The sequence below is a fragment of the Pseudopipra pipra genome, unplaced genomic scaffold, assembly GCF_036250125.1.
Source record: "Pseudopipra pipra isolate bDixPip1 unplaced genomic scaffold, bDixPip1.hap1 HAP1_SCAFFOLD_579, whole genome shotgun sequence".
Classification (NCBI taxonomy): Eukaryota; Metazoa; Chordata; class Aves; order Passeriformes; family Pipridae; genus Pseudopipra; species Pseudopipra pipra.
The window spans coordinates 1-24,427 of record NW_026991067.1 but is presented as its reverse complement, the minus strand read 5'-3'; the positions used below and the strand labels follow the sequence as shown (position 1 = coordinate 24,427).

Here is a 24,427-nt window from a genome sequence, read left to right as displayed (position 1 = left end):
TTCTGAATCCTGCATCCCAAATTTCTGCCTCCTGGATGCTGATCCCAATCTTCCAATTCCTGCTTCCCAAAATTCCAGGTCCTACTTCCCAAATTCCAAGTCCTGCTTCCCAAAATTCCAAGTCCTGCTTCCCAAAATTCCAGGTCCTGCTTCCAAATTCCAAGTCTTGCTTCCCAAAATTCCAGGTCCTGCTTCCCAAATTCCAAGTCCTGCTTCCCAAAATTCCGAATCCCCCGGCATTCCAGACCCACATTCCAGGCCCATTTTCCTGTTTTTTTTCCCCCCCGGAGCTGGGATTTTTTTCCCTGCCCTTCCCCAGGGCTTATCCCAAAGTTTATTCCCGTTTTTTTTTCCAGCCACCTGGACAACCATTCCCTGTGGGAGCCGAAGGTTTTCGCCACCGGCTGCTTCCGGATCATCATGTATTCCATCCAGGTCAGGGCCGGGAAAAATCCGGGAGAATCCGGGAGATTCCAGGAGATTCTGGAGCCAGAGGCTGCCCCGGCATTCCCAGATCCTGGAATGTTATTCCAAGTGGCTCCTGATCCTCTGGGAATGAGAGGGATGGGATGGGAAGTTGGGAATTCTGAGGGGGAGTTGCCGAGCTGGAATTTTTTTGGGATGAGGGGAAAAAAAAGAGGGATATTCCCGGATATTCCTGGGAGACTCCTGGGGGCTGTCCCGGCATTCCCAGATCCTGGAATGTTATTCCAAGTGGCTCCCAAATCCTGGGAATGAGGAGGGAGAAGTTGGGAATTCTGAGGGAGAGAAGTTGGGAATTCTGAGGGGGAGGAGTTGGGAATTCTGTGGGAAGTTGGGAATTCTGAGGGGGGAAGTTGGGAATTCTGAGGGGGAGAAGTTGGGAATTCTGAGGGGGAGAAGTTGGAAATTCTGAGGGGGAGAAGTTGGGAATTCTGAGGGAAAGTTGGGAATTCTGAGGGGGAGAAGTTGGGAATTCTGGTGGGAAGTTGGGAATTCTGAGGGGGAAGTTGGGAATTCTGAGGGGGAGAAGTTGGGAATTCTGAGGGAAGAAGTTGGGAATTCTGAGGGAATGTTGGGAATTCTGAGGGAGAAGTTGGGAATTCTGAGGGGGAAGTTGGGAATTCTGAGGGGGAGAAGTTGGGAATTCTGAGGGGGAGTTGGGAATTCTGAGGGGGAAGTTGGGAATTCTGAGGGGGAAGTTGGGAATTCTGAGGGGGAGAAGTTGGGAATTCTGAGGGGAAATTGGGAATTCTGAGGGGGAAGTTGGGAATTCTGAGGGGAAGTTGGGAATTCTGAGGGGGAGTTGGGAATTCTGAGGGGAGAAGTTGGGAATTCTGAGGGGGAAGCTGGGAATTCTGAGGGGTAGTTGGGAATTCTGATGGGGGGGAAGTTGGGAATTCTGAGGGGGAAGTTGGGAATTCTGAGGGGAAGTTGGGAATTCTGAGGGGGAGAAGTTGGGAATTCTGAGGGAATGTTGGGAATTCTGAGGGGGAAGTTGGGAATTCTGAGGGGGAGAAGTTGGGAATTCTGAGGGGGAGTTGGGAATTCTGAGGGGAAGTTGGGAATTCTGAGGGGGAGAAGTTGGGAATTCTGAGGGGGAGTTGGGAATTCTGAGGGGAGAAGTTGGGAATTCTGAGGGGGAGAAGTTGGGAATTCTGAGGGGGAGTTGCTGATTCCCACGTTTTTTTTGGGGGATGAGGGGAAAAAAAAGAGGGATATTCCTGGAGGCTCCAGAGCCTCCCAGGGGCTGTCCCAGCATTCCCAGATCCTGGAATGTTATTCCAGGAATCAAATCCCTCCTCCCCAGAATCCCCGGGATCAATTCCCACCATTCCCACATGGATTTATGGAACCCTTTGGATCATTTTTCCTGGAAAAACGGCTCCAAATTCCTGTTTATTTCTGGAAAAGAGGCTTCCCTGGGATCCTTGGAATTGTCATTCCCTTTGGATTCCTACCTGGAAAACCCGGATCTCCTCCCCCCTGATCCCATTCCCGCTTTTTAATCCCCAGAAATACCCAAAATTCCCAGAAATTTTCCCTCCCCCCAAATTTCATCAAATCCCGTCGGAATCACGAGGCCACAATTTGGGAATCCCGGGCAGGAATCAAATCCCTCCTCCCCGGAATCCCCGGGATCAATTCCCACCATTCCCACATGGAATTCCCCGACCCTCTGGATCATTTTTCCCGGGAAAACCCCTCCACCCTCCTCCTCCAAAGAAGCTTTTCCCGGACTCCTCCCATTTTTCCTTCCCTTGGGAACGTCGGGATTCATCCTGGAAAACCTCCCGCTCTTCCCAACAACATTCCCAACGACATTCCCAATTTTTTATTCCAGCCCCAGCATTCCCACCTGGTGATCCAGCAGCTTTTGGGCCACTTGGACGCCAACAGCCGGAGCGCGGCCCCGATCCGGGCGGGAATCGTGGAAGTGCTGTCGGAAGCGGCCGCCATCGCCGCCTCGGGATCCGTGGGTGAGGGAGCCATTCCCAAATCCCAGGGAATTCTCGGAATATCCCTTCCCCCTCTCTTTCCCTGCTCCCAAATTCCTCCCTCGTGCCGGGAGAACTGGGGGAATTCCGGAATTCTGGTGTTTGAAAGCGGAAAAATGGGATTTGTGGGTGAGGGATCCATTCCCAAATCCCAGGGAATTCTGGGAATATCCTCTCTCTCTCCCTGTGCTCCCAAAATCCCGGAGAACCGGGTGGAATTCCGGAATTCCGGTGTTTGCGTGTCCGAAAGCGGAAAAATGGGATCCGTGGGTGAGGGAGCCATTCCCAAATCCCAGGGAATTCTGGGAATATCCTCTCTCTCTTTCCCTGCTCCCAAATTCCTGGAGAACCGGGTGGAATTCCGGAATTCTGGTGTTTGAAAGCGGAAAAATGGGATTTGTGGGTGAGGGAGCCATTCCCAAATCCCAGGGAATTCTGGGAATATCCTCTCTCTCTCCCTGTGCTCCCAAATTCCCAGAGAACCGGGTGGAATTCCGGAATTCCGGTGTTTGCGTGTCCGAAAGCGGAAAAATGGGATCCGTGGGTGAGGGAGCCATTCCCAAATCCCAGGGAATTCTGGGAATATCCTCTCTCTCTTTCCCTGCTCCCAAATTCCTGGAGAACCGGGTGGAATTCCGGAATTCTGGTGTTTGAAAGCGGAAAAATGGGATTTGTGGGTGAGGGAGCCATTCCCAAATCCCAGGGAATTCTGGGAATATCCTCTCTCTCTCCCTGTGCTCCCAAATTCCCAGAGAACCGGGTGGAATTCCGGAATTCCGGTGTTTGCATGTCCGAAAGTGGAAAAATGGGATTTGTGGGTGAGGAATCCATTCCCAAATCCCAGGGAATTCTGGGAATATCCTCTCTCTCTTTCCCTGCTCCCAAATTCCTCCCCTCGTGCTGGGAGAACCGGGTGGAATTCCGGAATTCCGGTGTTTGAAAGCAGAAAAATGGGATTTGTGGGTGAGGGATCCATTCCCAAATCCCAGGGAATTCTGGGAATATTCTCTCTCTCTCCCTGCTCCCAAATTCCCGGAGAACCGGGTGGAATTCTGGGAATATCCTCTCTCTCTTTCCCTGTGCTCCCAAATTCCCGGAGAACCGGGTGGAATTCCGGAATTCTGGTGTTTGAAAGCGGAAAAATGGGATTTGTGGGTGAGGGAGCCATTCCCAAATCCCAGGGAATTCTGGGAATATCCTCTCTCTCCCTGCTCCCAAATTCCTGGAGTGCCGGGTGGAATTCTGGGAATATCCTCTCTCTCTCCCTGTGCTCCCAAAATCCCGGAGAACCGGGTGGAATTCCAGAATTCCGGTGTTTTGTGTGTCCAAAAGCAGAAAAATGGGATCCGTGGGAGAGAGATCCATTCCCAAATCCCAGGGAATTCCGGGAATATCCTCTCTCTCCCCCTGTGCTCCCAAATTCCCGGAGCACCGGGTGGAATTCCGGAATTCTGGTGTTTGAAAGTGGAAAAATGGGATCTGTGGGTGAGGGATCCATTCCCGAGGAATTCCAGGAATCCTCTCCCTGCTCCCAAGTTCCTGGAATAGGGAGTGGAATTCCAACATTTGGGAAGAGCAGGAAAAAAAAGGGATTTTCCGGGATTTTCCCGGCGCTCCAGAAGGGAATTTCCTTCTTATTTGGAGTCACGAATCCCACCTGGAATATTTATGGAATGTTCCAGTGGGAATTCCACCATCTCCAAGGGTGGGAATTGGGACTTTTCCAGGAATTCCAGGGTTTTCTTGCCCATCCCAGGGTCACGGGAAAGGTGGGAATTCCTCATCCCAGAATCTCTTGGAAAGACTCTTCTCCTCCACATTCCCACTTTTCCTCTGGAATTCTGAATCCCTTTGGAATTCTTAACCCCGTCCCTCATCCCAGAATCTCCTGATAAGACCCTTTTCCAGGAGATTCCCACTTTTCCCTGGAATTCTGAATCCCCTTGGGATTTATCCCTATCTCTCATCCCAGAATCTCCCATTGAGACCTTTGACCCCCAGATTCCCACTTTTCCCTGGAATTCTGAATCCCTTTGGAATTCTTAACCCCGTCCCTCATCCCAGACTCTCCTGATGAGACCTTTGACCACCAGATTCCCACTTTTCCTCTGGAATTCTGAATCCCCTCTGGATTTATCCCATCCCAGAATCTCCTGATCAGACCCTTCTCCTCCACATTCCCACTTTTCCCTGGAATTCTGAATCCCACTTGGATTTATCCCCATCCCAGACTCTCCTGATGAGACCTTTGACCCCCAGATTCCCACTTTTCCCTGGAATTCTGAATCCCTTTGGAATTCCTAACCCTGTCCCTCATCCCAGAATCTCCTGATGAGACCCTTCTCGTCCACATTCCCACTTTTCCTCTGGAATTCTGACTCCTTTTGGGATTTATCCCATCCCAGAATGTCCTGATGAGACCTTTGACCCCCAGATTCCCACTTTTCCCTGGAATTCTGAATCCCTTTGGAATTCCTAACCCTGTCCCTCATCCCAGAATCTCCTGATGAGACCCTTCTCGTCCACATTCCCACTTTTCCTCTGGAATTCTGAATCCCTTTGGGATTTATCCCATCCCAGAATCTCCTGATGAGCCCTTTGACCCCCAGATTCCCACTTTTCCCCTGGAATTCTGAATCCCCTCTGGATTTATCCCTGTCCCTCATCCCTGAGTCTGCTGATGATTCCCAAGGTCCGAGGGTCCTTTTTCCCTGGAATTCTGAATCTTCTCTGGATTTATCCCATCCCAGAATCTCCTGATGAGCCCTTTGACCCCCAGATTCCCACTTTTCCCTGGAATTCTGAATCCCTTTGGGATTTAACTCATTCTACAGTCCCATGATGATTCCCAAGGTTAGGGGGTCTTTTTTCCCTGGAATTCTGAATCCCTTTGGGATTTATCCCCGTCCCTCATCCCAGACTCTCCTGATGAGACCCCTGTCCACCACATTCCCACTTTTCCCCTGGAATTCTGAATCCCCTCTGGATTTATCCCATCGCAGAATCTCCTGATCAGACCCTTCTCCTCCACATTCCCAGTTTTTCCCTGGAATTCTGAATCCCCTTGGGATTTAACCCCGTCCCTCATCCCACAGTCCCCCTGATGATTCCCAGGGTCAGAGGGTCCTTTTTCCATGGAATTCTGAATTCCCTTGGAATTCTTAACCCTGTCCCTCATCCCAGAATCTCCTGATGAGAGTCTTCACCACCAGATTCCCACTTTTCCTCTGGAATTCTGAATCCCTTTGGAATTCTTAACCCCATCCCTCATCCCAGACTCTCATGATGAGACCCCTTTTCCAGGAGATTCCCCCTTTTCCTCTGGAATTCTGAATCCCTTTGGGATTTATCCCATCCCAGAATCTCCTGATCAGACCCTTCTCCTCCACATTCCCAGTTTTTCCCTGGAATTCTGAATCCCCTTGGGATTTAACCCCGTCCCTCATCCCACAGTCCCCTGATGATTCCCAGGGTCAGAGGGTCCTTTTTCCCTGGAATTCTGAATTCCCTTGGAATTCTTAACCCAATCCCTCATCCCAGAATCTCCTGATCAGACCCCTCTCCACCACATTCCCACTTTTCCCTGGAATTCTGAATCCTTTTGGGATTTAACTCCATCCCTCATCCCACAGTCCTCTGATGATTCCCAAGATCCTTTTCCCTGGAATTCTGAATCCCCTGGGAATTCTTATCCCTGTCCCTCATCCCAGACTCTCCTGATGAGACCTTTGACCACCAGATTCCCACTTTTTCCCTGGAATTCTGAATCTCCTCTGGATTTATCCCATCCCAGAATCTCCTGATCAGACCCTTCTCCTCCACATTCCCACTATTCCTCTGGAATTCTGAATCCTTTTGGGATTTAACCCCATCCCTCATCCCACAGTCCCCTGATGATTCCCAGGGTCCGAGGGTCCTTTTTCCCTGGAATTCTGAATCCCTTTGGGATTTATCCCTGTCCCTCATCCCAGAATCTCCCGATGAGAGTCTTCACCACCAGATTCCCACTTTTCCCTGGAATTCTGACTCCCCTCAGGATTTAACTCATCCCACAGTCCCCTGATGATTCCCAAGGTCTGAGGCTCATTTTTCCATGGAATCCTGACTCTCTCTGGAATTTTCTCCTCCCTCATTCCCAGGCCCGTGATGATTCCCAAGGTCTGGGGGGTCCTTTTCCCCTGGAATCCCGACTCCCTTTGGAATTCCCTCCCTCATCCCACAGTCCCGTGACGATTCCCAAACTCCGAGGGCTCATTTTTTCCCTGGAATCCCGACTCCCTATGGAATTTCCCCCCCCCCCCTCCCCTTTGGAATTTCCCAGGTCCCACCGTGCTGGAAGTTTTCAACACGTTGCTGCGGCAGCTGCGGCTCAGCATCGACTACGCCCTCACCGGCACCTACGACGGCGCCGGAGCCGCCATCGGAGCCGGGATCAACACCGGGATCAACACCGGGATCAACACCGGGATCAACACCGGGATGGGAGCCGGGATGAGCCCCGGGATGAGCCCCGGGATGAGCCCCCGGATCATCAAGGAGCAGGAGGAGAGGATGTTCCAGGAGGCCGTGATCAAAACCATCGGTGGGACGGGGAGTTTTCCCGGGTTTTTTTTTTCCGGGATTGACCGGCATTCCGGGTTTTTTCGGGGGTGTGGGAAGAGGGATTTGTGTCCTGAGGGAGGGGGGGATTCTGGGGATCCCGGGGTTTTGGCGGGAATGGGGGGTGGGGGGTTGTGGGATGAGGAGGAAAAGGAGGGGAAGGAAAATGATGGTGGATCCAGGGATTTGGGAATTCCGGAGTCTTGGAATCCGGAATCCTTTGGAAGCAGGGATTGGGATCTGCCAGCTGGAGGTGTGGGATGGGAAGGGACATTCCTGCTTTTCCTGGATTGGGAATTCTGAAGAAAACAGGGAAGGAGGTGCTGGATCCAGGGATTTGGGAATTCCGGACTCTTGGAATCTGGAATTCCTTGGAAGCAGGGATTGGGATCTGCCAGCTGGAGCTGTGGGATGGGAAGGGACATTCCTGCTTTTCCTGGATTGGGAATTCTGAGGAAGGGAAGGAAAGGAGGGAAAGAGGACAGGGAATGGTTGGAATCTGGATTGGAATCTCCCAGCTGGAATTTTTCCCTCCTGGGAAGGATTTTGGTGGCTCTGGAATTCCCTGGAGGTGAAGATGTGGATGAGGATCCACAGGAATAATTCCTGCTTTTCCTGGATTGGGAATTCTGAGGAAAAAGAGGGGAAGGAGGTGCTGGATCCAAGGATTCCGGAGTTCTGGAATCTTGGAATCCCGAATCCTTTGGAAGCAGGGATTGGGATCTGGCAGCAGGAGGTGTGGGATGGGAAGGGACATTCCTGCTTTTCCCTGGATTGGGAATTCTGAGGAAGGAAGGAAAGGAGGGAAAGAGGACAGGGAATGGTTGGAATCTGGGATTGGAATCTCCCAGATGGAATTTTGGTGGCTCTGGAATTCCCTGGAGGTGAAGATGTGGATGGGGATCCACAGGAATAATTCCTGCTTTTCCCTGGATTGGGAATTCTGAGGAAAGGAGGGAAGGAGGTGCTGGATCCAAGGATTCAGGAGTTCTGGAATCTTGGAATTCCAAATCCATTGGAAGCAGGGATTGGGATCTGCCAGCAGGGGGTGTGGGATGGGAAGGGACATTCCTGCTTTTCCTGGATTGGGAATTCTGAGGAAGGGGAGGAAAGGAGGGAAGGAGGTGCTGGATCCAGGGATTTGGGAATTCCGGACTCTTGGAATCTGGAATCCTTTGGAAGCAGGGATTGGGATCTGCCAGCTGGAGGTGTGGGATGGGAAGGGACATTCCTGCTTTTCCCTGGACTGGGAATTCTGAGGAAAAAGAGGGAAGGAGGTGCTGGATCCAAGGATTCAGCAGTTCCGGAAGGGGAAAGTTTGGAATCCGGGATTGGAATCTCCCAGCTGGAATTTTGGTGGCTCTGAATGACCTGGATCCATAGGAATAATTCCTGCTTTTCCTGGATTGGGAATTCTGAGGAAAACAGGGAAGGAGGTGCTGGATCCAAGGATTCAGCAGTTCCGGAAGGGGAAAGTTTGGAATCTGGGATTGGAATCTCCCAGCTGGAAATTTTCCCTCCTGGGAAGGATTTTGGTGGCTCTGGAATTCCCTGGAGGTGAAGATGTGGATGGGGATCCGCAGGAATAATTCCTGCTTTTCCTGGATTGGGAATTCTGAGGAAAAAGAGGGAAGGAGGTGCTGGATCCAGGGATTTGGGAATTCCAGACTCTTGGAATGCCGAATCCTTTGGAAGCAGGGATTGGGATCTGCCAGCGGGAGGTGTGGGATGGGAAGGGACATTCCTGCTTTTCCTGGATTGGGAATTCCTGAGGAAAAGAGGGAAGGAGGTGCTGAATCCAAGGATTCAGCAGTTCCAGAATGGGAAAGTTTGGAATCTGGGATTGGAATCTCCCAGCTGGAATTTTTCCCTCCTGGAAGGATTTTGGGTGGCTCTGGAATTCCCTGGAGGTGAAGATGTGGATGGGGATCCGCAGGAATAATTCCTGCTTTTCCTGGATTGGGAATCCCCTGAGGAAAAGGAGGGAAGGAGGTGCTGGATCGAGGGATTTGGGAATTCCGGACTCTTGGAATCCCAAATCCTTCGGAAGCAGGGATTGGGATCTGCCAGCGGGAGGTGTGGGATGGGAAGGGACATTCCTGCTTTTCCCTGCATTGGGAATTCTGAGGAAAGGAGGGAAGGAGGTGCTGGATCCAGGGATTTGGGAATTCCGGAATCTTGGAATCCCAAATCCTTCGGAAGCAGGGATTGGGATCTGCCAGCGGGAGGTGTGGGATGGGAAGGGAAATTCCTGCTTTTCCCTGGATTGGGAATTCTGAGGAAAACAGGGAAGGAGGTGCTGGATCCAAGGATTCAGCAGTTCCGGAATGGGAAAGTTTGGAATCTGGGATTGGCATCTCCCAGCTGGAATTTTGGTGGGTCTGGAATTCCCTGGAGGTGAAGATGTGGATGGGGATCCGCATGGAATAATTCTTGCTTTTCCTGGATTGGGAATTCTGAGGAAGGGAAGGAAAGGAGGGAAGGAGGTGCTGGATCCAGGGATTTGGGAATTCCGGACTCTTGGAATCTGGAGTTCCTTGGAAGCAGGGATTGGGATCTGCCAGCAGGAGGTGGGGGATGGGAAGGGACATTCCTGCTTTTCCCTGGATTGGAATTCTGAGGAAGGGAAGGAAAGGAGGAAAGAGGACAGGGAATGGTTGGAATCTGGGGATTGGAATCCTCCCAGCTGGAATTTTTCCCTCCTGGGAAGGATTTTGGAGGGTCTGGAATTCCCTGGAGGTGAAGATGTGGATGAGGATCCCCAGCAATAATTCCTGCTTTTCCAATTCTGAGGAAAAGGAGGGAAGGAGGTGCTGGATCCAAGGATTCAGGAGTTCTGGAATCTTGGAATCCCGAATCCTTTGGAAGCAGGGATTGGGATCTGCCAGCTGGAGGTGTGGGATGGGAAGGGACATTCCTGCTTTTCCCTGGACTGGGAATTCTGAGGAAAAAGAGGGAAGGAGGTGCTGGATCCAAGGATTCAGGAGTTCTGAAATGGGAAAGTTTGGAATCTGGGATTGGCATCTCCCAGCTGGAATTTTGGTGGCTCTGGAATGACCTGGATCCATAGGAATAATTCCTGCTTTTCCTGGATTGGGAATTTTGAGGAAAAGAGGGAAGGAGGTGCTGGATCCAGGGATTTGGGAATTCCGGACTCTTGGAATCCCGAATCCTTTGGAAGCAGGGATTGGGATCTGCCAGCAGGAGGTGTGGGATGGGAAGGGACATTCCTGCTTTTCCTTGGATTGGGAATTCTGAGGAAAAAGAGGGAAGGAGGTGCTGGATCCAGGGATTTGGGAATTCCGGAATCTTGGAATCTGGAGTTCCTTGGAAGCAGGGATTGGGATCTGCCAGCTGGAGGTGTGGGATGGGAAGGGACATTCCTGCTTTTCCCTGGATTGGGAATTCTGAGGAAGGGAAGGAAAAGTGGAAAAAAATAGGAGGAAAAAGGTGCTGGATCCAGGGATTCCCCATTCCCAAAGCAGGAAGGGTTGGAATCTGGGATTGACATCTCCCAGCTGGAATTTTGGTGGCTCTGGAATGACCTGGATCCATAGGAATAGATTCCTGCTTTTCCCTGGATTGGGAATTCTGCGGAAAACAGGGAAGGAGGTGCTGGATCCAAGGATTCAGCAGTTCTGGAATGGGAAAGTTTGGAATCTGGGATTGGCATCTCCCAGCTGGAATTTTTCCCTCCTGGGAAGGATTTTGGTGGCTCTGGAATTCCCTGGAGGTGAAGATGTGGATGGGGATCCGCAGGAATAATTCTTGCTTTTCCTGGATTGGGAATTCTGAGGAAAAAGAGGGAAGGAGGTGCTGGATCCAGGGATTCCGGAGTTCTGGAATCTTGGAATCCCGAATCCTTTGGAAGCAGGGATTGGGATCTGCCAGCTGGAGGTGGGGGATGGGAAGGGACATTCCTGCTTTTCCCTGGATTGGGAATTCTGCGGAAAACAGGGAAGGAGGTGCTGGATCCAAGGATTCAGCAGTTCCGGAATGGGAAAGTTTGGAATCTGGGATTGGCATCTCCCAGCTGGAATTTTTCCCTCCTGGGAAGGATTTTGGTGGCTCTGGAATTCCCTGGAGGTGAAGATGTGGATGAGGATCCCCAGGAATAATTCCTGCTTTTCCTGGATTGGGAATTCTGAGGAAAACAGGGAAAGAGGTGCTGGATCCAGGGATTTGGGAATTCCGGAAGGGGAAAGTTTGGAATCTGGGATTGGCATCTCTCAACTGGAATTTTGGTGGCTCTGGAATTCCCTGGAGGTGAAGATGTGGATCCGCAGGAATAATTCCTGCTTTTCCTGGTTTGGGAATCCCTGAGGAAAAAGAGGGAAGGAGGGGCTGGATCCAAGGATTCAGGAGTTCTGGACTCTTGGAATCTGGAATCCTTTGGAAGCAGGGATTGGGATCTGCCAGCTGGAGGTGTGGGATGGGAAGCGACATTCCTGCTTTTCCCTGGATTGGGAATTCTGAGGAAGGGAAGGAAAGGAGGGAAAGAGGACAGGGAATGGTTGGAATCTGGGATTGGAATCTCCCAGATGGAATTTTGGTGGGTCTGGAATTCCCTGGAGGTGAAGATGTGGATGGGGATCTGCAGGAATAATTCCTGCTTTTCCTGGATTGGGAATTCTGAGGAAAAAGAGGGAAGGAGGTGCTGGATCCAAGGATTCCCCATTCCCAACCCAGAAAAGGTTGGAATCAGGGATCTGCATCTCCCAGCTGGAATTTTTCCCATCCCCGGGAGTTGTTTCGGTGGCTCCGGGCGGGTTTTTCCCGTTCCATCCTTTCCGGGCTCCGTCCCGCTTGGGAATCCCGCCCATTCCCGGGCCATTCCCGGCATTCCGAGGCCCGTTCCCGCTCCCGCAGGCTCCTTCGCCAGCACCCTGCCCACCTACCAGCAGTCGGAGGTGATGGTTTTCATCATGAACAAGGTGCCTCTGCCCTCTTCCCAACATTCCATGGAGCCGAGGAAAAGACGGGTGAGGACGGATCCCGAAAATTCCCGATCCCCCTCCCCTCTCCCGGGAATTTTTTTGGCGCCGTTTCCTTGGAATTAAACCACTCTCTGGATCATTTTTCCGGGAAAAATGGCTCCAAATTCCAGTTTATTTATGGAAAACGGGCTTCCCTTGGATCCTGGGAAGTGTCATTCCCGGTTTTTTTGGCCTTTGGATTCCTGCCTGGAGAACTCGGATCTCCTCCCCCCCATCCCATTCCCGGGTTTTTAATCCCATAAAATGGCCAAATTCCCGTTCAGGACTCCCAGATTTTCTAAAATCCCTGGTTTTTAATCCCGGAAAATTCCCAAATCCCAGCTCAGCACTCCCAGGTTTTCTAAAATCCCGTTGGAATTTTGAGGCCGCAGCGCCTCCGGAATTTCCACCATGTTTGGGAATTCCAGGCAGGAATCAAATCCCTCCTCCCTGGAATCTCAGGGATCAATTCCCACCATTCCCATGGATTTGTACAACTCTTGGGATCATTTTTCCTGGAAAAACGGCTCCAAACTCCTATTTATGGAAAACAGGATTCTCTGAGGTCTTGGGAAGCGTCATTCCCATTTTTTTTGCCTTTGGATTCCTGCCTGGAGAACTCGGATCTCCTCCCCCCCGATCCCATTCCCGGGTTTGTTAATCCCATAAAATGGCCAAATTCCCATTCAGGACTCCCAGATTTTCTAAAATCCCTGGTTTTTAATCCCGGAAAATTCCCAAATCCCAGCTCAGCGCTCCCAGGTTTTCTAAAATCCCGTTGGAATTTCGAGGCCGCAGCGACTCCGGAATTCCTGCCGTGTTTGGGAATTCCAGGCAGGAATCAAATCCCTCCTCCCCGGAATCCCCGGGATCAATTCCCACCATTCCCACATGGAATTCCTGAACCCTTTGGATCATTTTTCCCACAAAAACAGATCCAAGGTCTTGTTTGTTTATGGGAAAACAGGATTCCCTTGGATCCTGGGAATTGTCATTCCCGTTGTTTTGCCTTTGGATTCCTGCCTGGAGAACTCGGATCTTCTCCCCCCTGATCCCATTCCGGCTTTTTAATCCCCAAAATTCCTGGAATGTCTCGTTCCCACCTGGATTTGACCCCGGAATTCCTCTTTCCACGCAGGGAAAACCGGAACCGGCTGACGCAGATCATGCTCCTGAAATCCCTGCTCCAGGTAGGAATCCGGCCCCAATTCCCGTGGGATCGTATTCCAGGGGAATATTCCATGGGGTGAATCCCTCAGGAACTGCTCCAGGTCCCTTTTCCATGGGGTGAATCCCTCAGGAACTGCTCCAGGTCCCTTTTCCATGGGGTGAATCCCTCAGGAACTGCTCCAGGTCCATATTCCATGAATTCAGTCCCTCAGGAACTGCTCCAGGTGCCTTTTCCATGGGGTGAATCCCTCAGGAACTGCTCCAGGTGGATATTCCAAGGGGTGAATCCCTCAGGAACTGCTCCAGGTCCTTTTCCCTGGGGTGAATCCCTCAGGAACTGCTCCAGGTCCATATTCCATGGGGTGAATCCCTCAGGAACTGCTCCAGGTCCATATTCCATGGGGTGAATCCCTCAGGAACTGCTCCAGGTCCCTTTTCCAAGGGGTGAATCCCTCAGGAACTGCTCCAGGTCCATATTCCATGGGGTGAATCCCTCAGGAACTGCTCCAGGTGGATATTCCCTGGGGTGAATCCCTCAGGAACTGCTCCAGGTCCTTTTCCATGGGATGAATCCCTCAGGAACTGCTCCAGGTCCATATTCCAAGGAATGAATCCCTCAGGAACTGCTCCAGGTGTTTTTCCAAGGGGTGAATCCCTCAGGAACTGCTCCAGGTCCCTTTTCCATGGGGTAAATCCCTCAGGAACTGCTCCAGGTGTTTTTCCAAGGGGTGAATCCCTCAGGAACTGCTCCAGGTTCCGTTTCCATGGGTGAATCCCTCAGGAACTGCTTTTCCAAGGGGTGAATCCCTCAGGAACTGCTCCAGGTCCATATTCCAAGGGGTGAATCCCTCAGGAACTGCTCCAGGTCCCTTTTCCATGGGGTGAATCCCTCAGGAACTGCTCCAGGTCCCTTTTCCAAGGGGTGAATCCCTCAGGAACTGCTCCAGGTCCTTTTCCAAGGAGTGAATCCCTCAGGAACTGCTTTTCCATGGGGTGAATCCCTCAGGAACTGCTCCAGGTGTTTTTCCAAGGGGTGAATCCCTCAGGAACTGCTTTTCCATGGAATGAATCCCTCAGGAACTGCTCCAGGTCCATATTCCCTGGGGTGAATCCCTCAGGAACTGCTCCAGGTCCCTTTTCCATGGGATAAATCCCTCAGGAACTGCTCCAGGTCCATATTCCAAGGGGTGAATCCCTCAGGAACTGCTCCAGGTCCCTTTTCCAAGGGGTGAATCCCTCAGGAACTGCTCCAGGTCCATATTCCATGGAATGAATCCCTCAGGAACTGCTCCAGGACCATATTCCAAGGGGTGAATCCCTCAGGAACTGCTCCAGGTCCATATTCCAAGGGGTGAATCCCTCAGGAACTGCTCCAGGTCCCTTTTCCAAAGGGTGAATCCCTCAGGAACTGCTCCAGGTCCTTTTCCATGGGGTGAATCCCTCAGGAACTGCTCCAGGTGCATATTCCCTGGGGTGAAACCTTCAGGAACTGCTTTTCCATGGGGTGAATCCCTCAGGAACTGCTCCAGGTCCATATTCCAAGGGGTGAATCCCTCAGGAACTGCTCCAGGTCCTTTTCCATGGGATAAATCCCTCAGGAACTGCTCCTGGTGTTTTTCCAAGGGGTGAATCCCTCAGGAACTGCTCCAGGTCCATATTCCATGAGTTCAGTCCCTCAGGAACTGCTCCAGGTGCATATTCCATGGGTTGAATCCCTCAGGTCCATATTCCAAGGGGTGAATCCCTCAGGAACTGCTCCAGGTCCATATTCCAAGGGGTGAATCCGTCAGGAACTTCTCCAGAGGACCCCAAATTGTGCTTTAACCCCCTCTGAGTGCCCCTTTTCCCATCTTTCCCTCGGAATCTCCAGGTCTCCGTGGGTTTCCAGTGCACGAACATGCTCACGGCCCTTCCCAGCGCATTCCTGGACCGGCTCCTCTCCTCGGCCCTCCTGGAAGATCCCGAAATCCGCCTCTTCGTCCTGGAAATCCTCATCAGCTTCATCGACCGCCACGGCAACCGCCACAAGTTCTCCACCATCAGGTTCTTCCCGCGGGATTGGCCGGGAGATCCCGGGGAGCGGGATTGGGATGGGAGCGCCGGCGGGAATGTCGGGGATCCAGGAGGATTTTTGGGATGGTTCCACCCTGGAGATCCTGGATTTGGGATGGGATCCCTGGCAGGAATATCCATGATCCAGGAGAATTTTTGGGATGGTTCCATCCTGGAGATCCTGGATCTGGGATGGGATCCCTGGCAGGAATCCCCTGGATTTGGGATGGGATCCCTGTCAGGAATGTCAGTGATCCAGGGGAATTTTTGGGATGGTTCCATCCTGGAGATCCTGGATTTGGGATGGGATCCCTGTCAGGAATATCCGTGATCCAGGAGAATTTTTGGGATGGTTCCATCCTGGAGATCATGGATTTGGGATGGGAACAGTGTCAGGAATATCAGTGATCCATAAGGATTTTTGGGATGGTTCCATCCTGGAGATCTCATGGAGCAGGATTGGGATGGGATCCCTGTCAGGAATATCCATGATCCATGAGGAATTTTGGGATGGTTCCACCCTGGAGATCCTGGATCTGGGATGGGATCCCTGTCAGGAATGTCAGTGATCCAGGAGGATTTTTGGGATGGTTCCATCCTGGAGATCCTGGATTTGGGATGGGATCCCTGTCGGGAATATCCATGATCCAGGAGAATTTTTGGGATGGTTCCACCCTGGAGATCCTGGATTTGGGATGGGATCCCTGTCAGGAATATCCATGATCCAGGAGAATTTTAGGGATGGTTCCATCCTGGAGATCCTGGATTTGGGATGGGATCCCTGTCAGGAATGTCAGTGATCCAGGGGAATTTTTGGGATGGTCCTACCCTGGAGATCCTGCATTTGGGATGGGAACAGTGTTAGGAATGTCAGTGATCCAGGAGTATTTTTGGGATGGTTCCATCCTGGAGATCCCGTGGAGGAAGATTGGGATGGGATCCCTGTCAGGAATATCCGTGATCCAGGAGAATTTTTGGGATGGTTCTACCCTGGAGATCCTGGATCTGGGATGGGATCCCTGGCAGGAATATGAGTGATCCAGGAGGATTTTTGGGATGGTTCCATCCTGGAGATCCTGGATTTGGGATGGGAACAGTGTTAGGAATGTCAGTGATCCAGGAGGATTTTTGGGATGGTTCCATCCTGGAGATCCTGGATCTGGGATGGGATCTGTGTCAGGAATATCCGTGATCCAGGAGAATTTTTGGGATGGTTCCACCCTGGAGATCCTGGATTTGGGATGGGATCCCTGGCAGGAATATCCATGATCCATCAGGATTTTTGGGACGGTTCCACCCTGGAGATCCTGGATCTGGGATGGGATCCCTGTCAGGAATCTCCGTGATCCAAGAGAATTTTTGGGATGGTTCCATCCTGGAGATCCTGGATCTGGGATGGGATCCCTGTCGGGAATATTTGTGATCCAGGAGAATTTTGGGGATGGTTCCACCCTGGAGATCCTGGATTTGGGATGGGATCTCTGGCAGGAATATCCGTGATCCAGGAGGATTTTTGGGATGGCTTGACCCTGGAGATCCTGGATTTGGGATGGGATCCCTGTCAGGAATCTCCGTGATCCAGGAGAATTTTTGGGATGGTTCCATCCTGGAGATCCTGGATTTGGGATGGGATCCCTGGCAGGAATATCCATGATCCAGGAGAATTTTGGGGATGGTTCCACCCTGGAGATCCTGGATTTGGGATGGGATCCATGTCAGGAATGTCAGTGAAGATTTTTGGGATGGTTCCATCCTGGAGATCCTGGATCTGGGATGGGATCCCTGTCAGGAATATCCATGATCCAGGAGAATTTTTGGGATGGTTCCATCCTGGAGATCCTGGATTTGGGATGGGATCCCTGGCAGGAATATCCGTGATCCATGAGAATTTTTGGGATGGTTCCATCCTGGAGATCCTGGATTTGGGATGGGATCCGTGTCAGGAATATCCGTGATCCATGAGAATTTATTTTTGGGATGGTTCCATCCTGGAGATCCTGGATTTGGATGGGATTCATGTCAGGAATATCTCTGATCCATAAGGATTTTTGGGATGGTTCCACCCTGGAGATCCTGGATCTGGGATGGGATCTCTGGCAGGAATATCTGTGATCCATAAGGATTTTTGGGATGGTTCCACCCTGGAGATCCTGGATCTGGGATGGGATCCCTGTCAGGAATATGAGTGATCCAGGAGAATTTTTGGATGGTTCCATCCTGGAGATCCTGGGATCTGGGATGGGATCCCTGTCAGGAATATCCATGATCCAGGAGGATTTTTGGATGGCTTGACCCTGGAGATCCTGGATTTGGGATGGGATCCTTGTCAGAATGTCCATGATCCATAAGGATTTTTGGGATGGTTCCATCCTGGAGATCCTGGATCTGGGATGGGATCCCTGTCAGGAATATCCGTGATCCAGGAGAATTTTTGGGATGGTTCCATCCTGGAGATCCTGAATTTGGGATGGGATCCTTGTCAGGAATATCCGTGATCCAGGAGAATTTTTGGGATGGTTCCATCCTGGAGATCCTGGATTTGGGATGGGAACAGTGTCAGGAATATCCGTGATCCAGGAGAATTTTTGGGATGGTTCCATCCTGGAGATCCCGTGGAGCAGGATTGGGATGGGAACAGTCTCAGGAATATCCGTGATCCAGGAGAATTTTTGGGATGGTTCCATCCTGGAGATCCTGGATCTGGGATGGGATACCTGTCAGGAATGTCAGTGATCCAGGAGAATTTTTGGGATGGTTCCATCCTGCAGATCTTGGATCTTTGGGATTCCAACCCCCCTGGAGATGGTGGTTCCCCCGGGATGGGTCGTTCCCATCCAGGGAATCTCCTCGGGAATGCGGGAATGGCTCTGCCCCCCTCGGCAATCCCGAGTTTCCCTTTTTCCCTGGATTTCCCGGCAGCACCATCAGCGACATCTCCGTCCTCAAGCTGAAGGTGGAGAAATGTTCCCGCCAGGATTCCGTCTTCATGAAGAAGGTAATCCCGGGATTTGGGAAAAGTTTGGACCAAGGCCTCGGCATTCCCGGGCCTTGGAGCTCCCTGATGCCGCTAAAACCTGGGAATATCCCTGGAATTCCAATCCAGGAAGCAGCAGCAGGACAAGAGGGAACGGCCTCCAGCTGGGCCAGGGGAGGGGCAGGTGGGATATCGGGAAGGATGGGAATTCCCCCTCCTATCCCACATCCCAACTATTCCCCCTCCTCTCCCACATCCCAATTATTCCTCTTCCTATCCCGCTTCCCAGTTTATTCCACTTCCCAGCCCACATCCCAATTATTCCCCCTCCAATCCCGCATCCCAAATTATTCCCCCTCTTCCCAACCCACATCCCAACTATTCCTCCTCCTCTCCCACATCCCAATTATTCCCCCTCCTCTCCCACATCCCAGTTTATTCGTCTTCCCAACCCACATCCCAACTATTTCCCTTCCTCTCCCACATCCCAATTATTCCTCCATTTATCCCACATCCCAACTATTCCCCTTCCTATCCCGCATCTCAACTATTCTATATCTTATCCTACATCTGAATTATTCCCTCTCCTATCCCACATCCCAACTATTCCTCCTCCCATCCCAAATCCCAGTTATTCTCCCTCCCATCCCACATTCCAAATTATTCCTCTTCCTATCCCACATCCCAATTATTCCCTCTCCTTTCCCACATCCCAACTTATTCCCCCTCCCAGCCCACATCCCAAATTATTCCCCCTCTTCCCAACCCACATCCCAACTATTCCCCCTCCTATCTCACATCGGAATTATTCCCTCTCCTCTCCCACATCCCAACTTATCCTCCCTCCCAGCCCACATTCCAAATTATTCCCCTCCTCTCCCACATTCCAATTTATTCCTCTTCCCGTCCCACATCCCAACTATTCCCTTCCCAACCCACATCCCAACTCTTCCCCCTCCTATCCCACATCCCAACTATTCCTCCTCCTCTCCCACATCCCAGTTATTCCTCCTTCTATCCCACATCCCAATTATTCCCCTTCCTATCCCACATCCCAACTATTCCATTTCTTATCCTACATCTGAATTATTCCCTCTCCTCTCCCACATCCCAACTATTCCCCCTCCCATCCCACATCCCAGTTATTCCCCCTCCCAGCCCACATTCCAAATTATTCCTCTTCCTATCCCACATCCCAACTATTCCCCCTCCTCTCCCACATCTGAATTATTCCCTCTCCTGTCCCACATCCCAACTTATTCCCCCTCCAGCCCACATCCCAGTTATTCCTCCTCCTCTCCCACATCCCAAATCTTCCCCCTCCCATCCCACATCCCAACTTATTCCTCTTCCCATCCCACATCCCAAATTATTCCCCCTCCCAGCCCACATTCCAAATTATTCCTCTTCCTATCCCACATCCCAATTATTCCCCCTCCTTTCCCACATCCCAACTCTTCCCCCCTCCCAGTTATGTCCCTTCTCCAGGGAGCAGCAGCAGGACAGGAGGGCTCGGCCTCCAGGGGGGGGAGATTCCGGTTGGACATCGGGAAGGAATTCTTTCCATGGATCGGGATCAGCCCTTGGAATGGCTGCCCAGGGAGGGGGGGGAGTCACTTCCCTGGAGGTTTTTGGGATGAGGTTGGATGTGGCATCAGTGCCATGGGCTGGGGTTGGATCCAGGGTTGGACTCCACGATCTCGGAGCTCTTTTCCAACCCAGTTAATTCTGGATTCTGGGATTCCTGCAGAAAACAGGGCCTAAATTTTAGGATGAGGTTGGATGTGGCACCAGAACCACGGGCTGGGAACCACAGCGGGGTCGGATCCGGGGTCGGATCCAGGGTTGGACTCCACGATCTCAGAGCTCTTTTCCAGCCCAGCTAATTCCGGGATTCTGGGATTCCTGCAGGAAAACAGGGCCTAAATTTTTAGGATGAGGTTGGATGTGGCATCAGAACCACAGGCTGGGAACCACAGCGGGGTCGGATCCGGGGTTGGATCTGGGGTTGGATCCAGGGTTGGACTCCACGACCTCGGAGCTCTTTTCCAACCCCTCTAATTCTGGGATTCTGGGATTCCTGCAGGAAAACAGGGCCTAAATTTTTAGGATGAGCTTGGATGTGGCATCAGAACCACAGGCTGGGAACCACAGCGGGGTCGGATCCGGGGTTGGATCCAGGGTCGGATCCAGGGTTGGACTCCACGATCCCAGAGCTCTTTTCCAACCCGGCTGATTCTGGGATTCCTGCAGGAAAACAGGGCTTAAGTTTTTAGGATGAGGTTGGATGTGGCATCAGTGCCACGGGCTGGGGTTGGATCCAGGGTCGGATCCGCGATCTTGGAGCTCTTTTCCAACCCCACTAATTCTGGGATTCTGGGATTCCTGCAGGAAAACAGGGTCTAAGTGGGATTTAATCCCGGTTTAGTTTCGGCTCCAGAAAGAGTTGGAAAGGAAGGGGGTTGGGTCAGGTTGGATATCAGGAAGGAATTCTTTCCATGGATTGGGATCAGCCCTTGGAATGGGCTGCCCAGGGAGGGGGTGGAGTCACTTCCCTGGAGGTTTTGGGATGAGGATGGATGTGGCATCAGAATCACGGCGGGGTCGGATCCGGGGTTTGACTCCACCATCCCAGAGCTCTTTCCCAACCCTCCTGATTCCCTAATTCCACGTGGAATTCCCTGTTTTCCCAGCACGGGCAGCAGCTGTACCGGCACATCTTCCTGGTCTCCAAGGAGGACACCAACGGCCGGGCCCACTACGAGGCCCTTTTCGGGCTCCTGGTGCTGCTGAGCCTCGAGCTGGCCAACGAGGAGGTGGTGGTGGATCTCATCCGCCTCGTCCTGGCCATCCAGGTGCGCGGGAATGCCGGGAATTTCGGGAATTTCGGGATTTTCGGGGGCCGGGAAGGGTCCTGTTTCCCCAACCCTGAGCCCTGAACCCGCCGAGTTTGGAGGGAGAAAGAGGCACTTTTAGGGAGGTGAAGCCCTTGGTGCCAAGCCCTGGGCGCCCCAGATGTGCCCAGGTCGCCCCAGATGTGCCCAGGTCACCCCAGATGTGCCCAGGTCGCCCCAGATGTGCCCAGACCACCCTGAAATGGCCCCAGAAGTCCTCAGGTCACGGATAAAGCTCCTCGTGCCACCCCCAAAATACCCCCCATGCCACTCAGTCCCCCCAAATCTCTCCATGCCACCTCCAAGGGACTCCAAAACCTCCCCATGCCACCCCCAAAATACCCCCCGTGCCACTCCAGGACCCCAAAACCACCCCATGCCACCCCAAAATACCCCCCGTGCCACTCCAGCCCCACCAAACCACCCCAGGACACCCCCAAAACACCCCCCATGCCACTCCAGCCACCCCAAACCACCCTGTGCCTCCTCCAAGGGACCCCAAAACCTCCCCATGGCACCCCCAAAACACCCCCCATGCCACTCCAGTCCCCCCAAATCTCTCCATGCCAGCCCTAAAGGACCCCAAAACCTCCCCTTGCCACCCCAAAACACCCCCCGTGCCACTCCAGACCCACCAAACCACCCCAGGACACCCCCAAACTCCCCCCATGCCAGTCCAGCCCCCCCAAATCTCTCCATGCCAGCCCTAAAGGACCCCAAAACCTCCCCATGCCACCCCCCAAAATACCCCCATGCCACTGCAGCCACCCCAGGTCACCCTATGCCACCTCCAAGGGACCCAAAACCTCCCCGTGCCACCCCCAAAATACCCCCCATGCCACTCCAGCCCCACCAAATCTCTCCATGCCAGCCCTAAAGGACCCCAAATCTCTCCATGCCACCCCTAAAATACCCCCATGCCACTGCAGCCCCCCCAAACCTCCCCATGCCACCCCCAAAACACCCCCCATGCCACTCCAGCCCCCCCAAATCTCTCCATTCCAGCCCTAAAGGACCCCAAATCTCTCCATGCCACCCCCAAAACACCCCCCATGCCACTCCAGCCCCACCAAACCTCCCTATGCCACCCCAAAACACCCCCCATGCCACTCCAGCCCCACCAGATCACCCTATGCCACCTCCAAGGGACCCCAAAACCTCCCCATGGCACCCCCAAAACACCCCCCATGCCACTCCAGCCCCACCAAACCACCCCATGCCACTCCAAAATACCCCCGTGCCACTCCAGCCCCACCAGATCACCCTGTGCCACCTCCCAATAGGGACCCCAAAATCTCCCCGTGCCACTCCAGTCCCCCCAGAGGAATCCATGCCAGCCCTAAAGGACCCCAAAACCTCCCCATGCCACCCCCAAAATACCCCCCATGCCACTCCAGACCCCCCAGAGCACCCCATGCCAGCCCCAATGGACCCCAAAACCTCCCCATGGCACCCCCAAAATAACCCCCGTGCCACTCCAGTCCTCCCAAACCTCCTCATGCCACCCCAAAACACCCCCCATGCCACTCCAGACCCCCCAGAGCACCCCATGCCAGCCCCAATGGACCCAAAATCTCCCATGCCACCCCCAAAACTCCCCCCGTGCCACTCCAGTCCCCCCAAATCTCTCCATGCCAGCCCTAAAGGACCCCAAAACCTCCCCTTGCCACCCCCAAAACACCCCCCATGCCACTCCAGGACCCCAAAACCACCCCATGCCACCCCAAAATACCCCCCATGCCACTCCAGCCCCACCAAATCTCTCCATGCCCAGCCCTAAGGGACCCCAAAACCTCCCCATGCCACCCCCAAAATACCCCCGTGCCACTCCAGCCACCCCAAATCTCTCCATGCCACCTGCAAGGGACCCCAAAATCTGCCCATGCCACCCCCAAAATACCCCCCATGCCACCCCAAAATACCCCCATGCCACTCCAGTCCCCCCAAATCTCTCCATGCCAGCCCTAAAGGACCCCAAAACCTCCCTATGCCACCCCAAAACACCCCCCATGCCACTCCAGGACCCCAAAAACCACCCCATGCCACCCCCAAAATACCCCCCGTGCCACTCCAGCCACCCCAAACCACCCTGTGCCACCTCCAAGGGACCCCAAAACCTCCCCATGGCACCCCCAAAACTCCCCCCCGTGCCACTCCAGTCCCCCCAAATCTCTCCATTCCAGCCCTAAAGGACCCCAAAATCTCCCCATGCCACCCCCAAACACCCCCCATGCCACTCCAGCCCCACCAGATCACCCTGTGCCACCTCCAAGGGACCCCAAAACCTCCCCATGGCACCCCCAAAACACCCCCCATGCCACTCCAGACCCCCCCAGAGCACCCCATGCCAGCCCCAATGGACCCCAAAACCTCCTCATGCCACCCCCAAAATAACCCCATGCCCCTCCAGGACCCCAAAATCTCCCCATGCCACCCCCAAAATACCCCCCATGCCACTCCAGACCCACCAAACCACCCCAGGACACCCCCAAAATACCCCCCATGCCACTCCAGCCCCACCAAATCTCTCCATGCCAGCCCTAAAGGACCCCAAAATCTCCCTATGCCACCCCCAAAATACCCCCCGTGCCACTCCAGCCCCACCAAACCACCCCAAGACACCCCCAAAGGACCCCCAGAGGAATCCATGCCAGACCAAATGGACCCCAAAACCTCCCATGCCACCCCCCAAAACACCCCCCATGCCACTCCAGCCCCACCAGATCACCCTATGCTACCTCCAAGGGACCCCAAAACCTCCCCATGCCACCCCCAAAACACCCCCCATGCCACTCCAGTCCCCCAAATCTCTCCATTCCAGCCCTAAAGGACCCCAAAATCTCCCCATGCCACCCCCAAAATACCCCCCATACCACTCCAGCCCCACCAAACCACCCCAGGACACCCCCAAAACACCCCCCATGCCAGTCCAGCCCCCCCAAATCTCTCCATGCCAGCCCTAAGGGACCCCAAAACCTCCCCATGCCACCCCCAAAACACCCCCCGTGCCACTCCATCCCCCCCAAACCACCCCATGCCACCCCCAAAATACCCCCATGCCACTCCAGGCCCCCCAAACCACCCCAGGACACCCCCAAAACACCCCCCACGCCGCTCCAGCCACTCCCAAAACTCCCTGTGCCATCCCCAAAACTCCCCCCATGCCATTCTCTGGGAATTCCAGCCCAGCCCCTCCCCACCCTCCCAGCCAGGAATTCCTTCCCAATCTCCCCCCCAAATCTCCCCTTTCCCACTGGGATCCATTCCCTGGGGCCTGGCATTCCA

The 24,427-nt window shown here is 53.2% G+C and overlaps 1 protein-coding gene and 1 long non-coding RNA gene across 2 annotated transcripts; both read left to right on the top strand.

Annotated features, from left to right (window-relative positions):
- Positions 1-185: 185 nt before the first annotated feature.
- Positions 186-21,187, top strand: LOC135408736 (protein EFR3 homolog B-like; the record flags this gene model as incomplete). Its single annotated transcript, XM_064643740.1, is given in 9 exon segments — positions 186-435; positions 2,324-2,459; positions 6,799-7,059; positions 11,946-12,043; positions 12,045-12,058; positions 13,191-13,242; positions 15,093-15,265; positions 18,194-18,269; positions 20,942-21,187. Coding segments are annotated over 9 exon segments (1,306 nt in total), but the record flags the coding sequence as incomplete, so codon positions are not given.
- On the top strand, positions 7,229-10,631 carry LOC135408735 (uncharacterized). The gene is made up of 5 exons (XR_010427805.1): positions 7,229-7,899; positions 8,553-8,865; positions 9,221-9,372; positions 9,887-10,039; positions 10,192-10,631. It is a non-coding gene; the product is annotated as an uncharacterized LOC135408735 (long non-coding RNA).
- Positions 21,188-24,427: the final 3,240 nt, after the last annotated feature.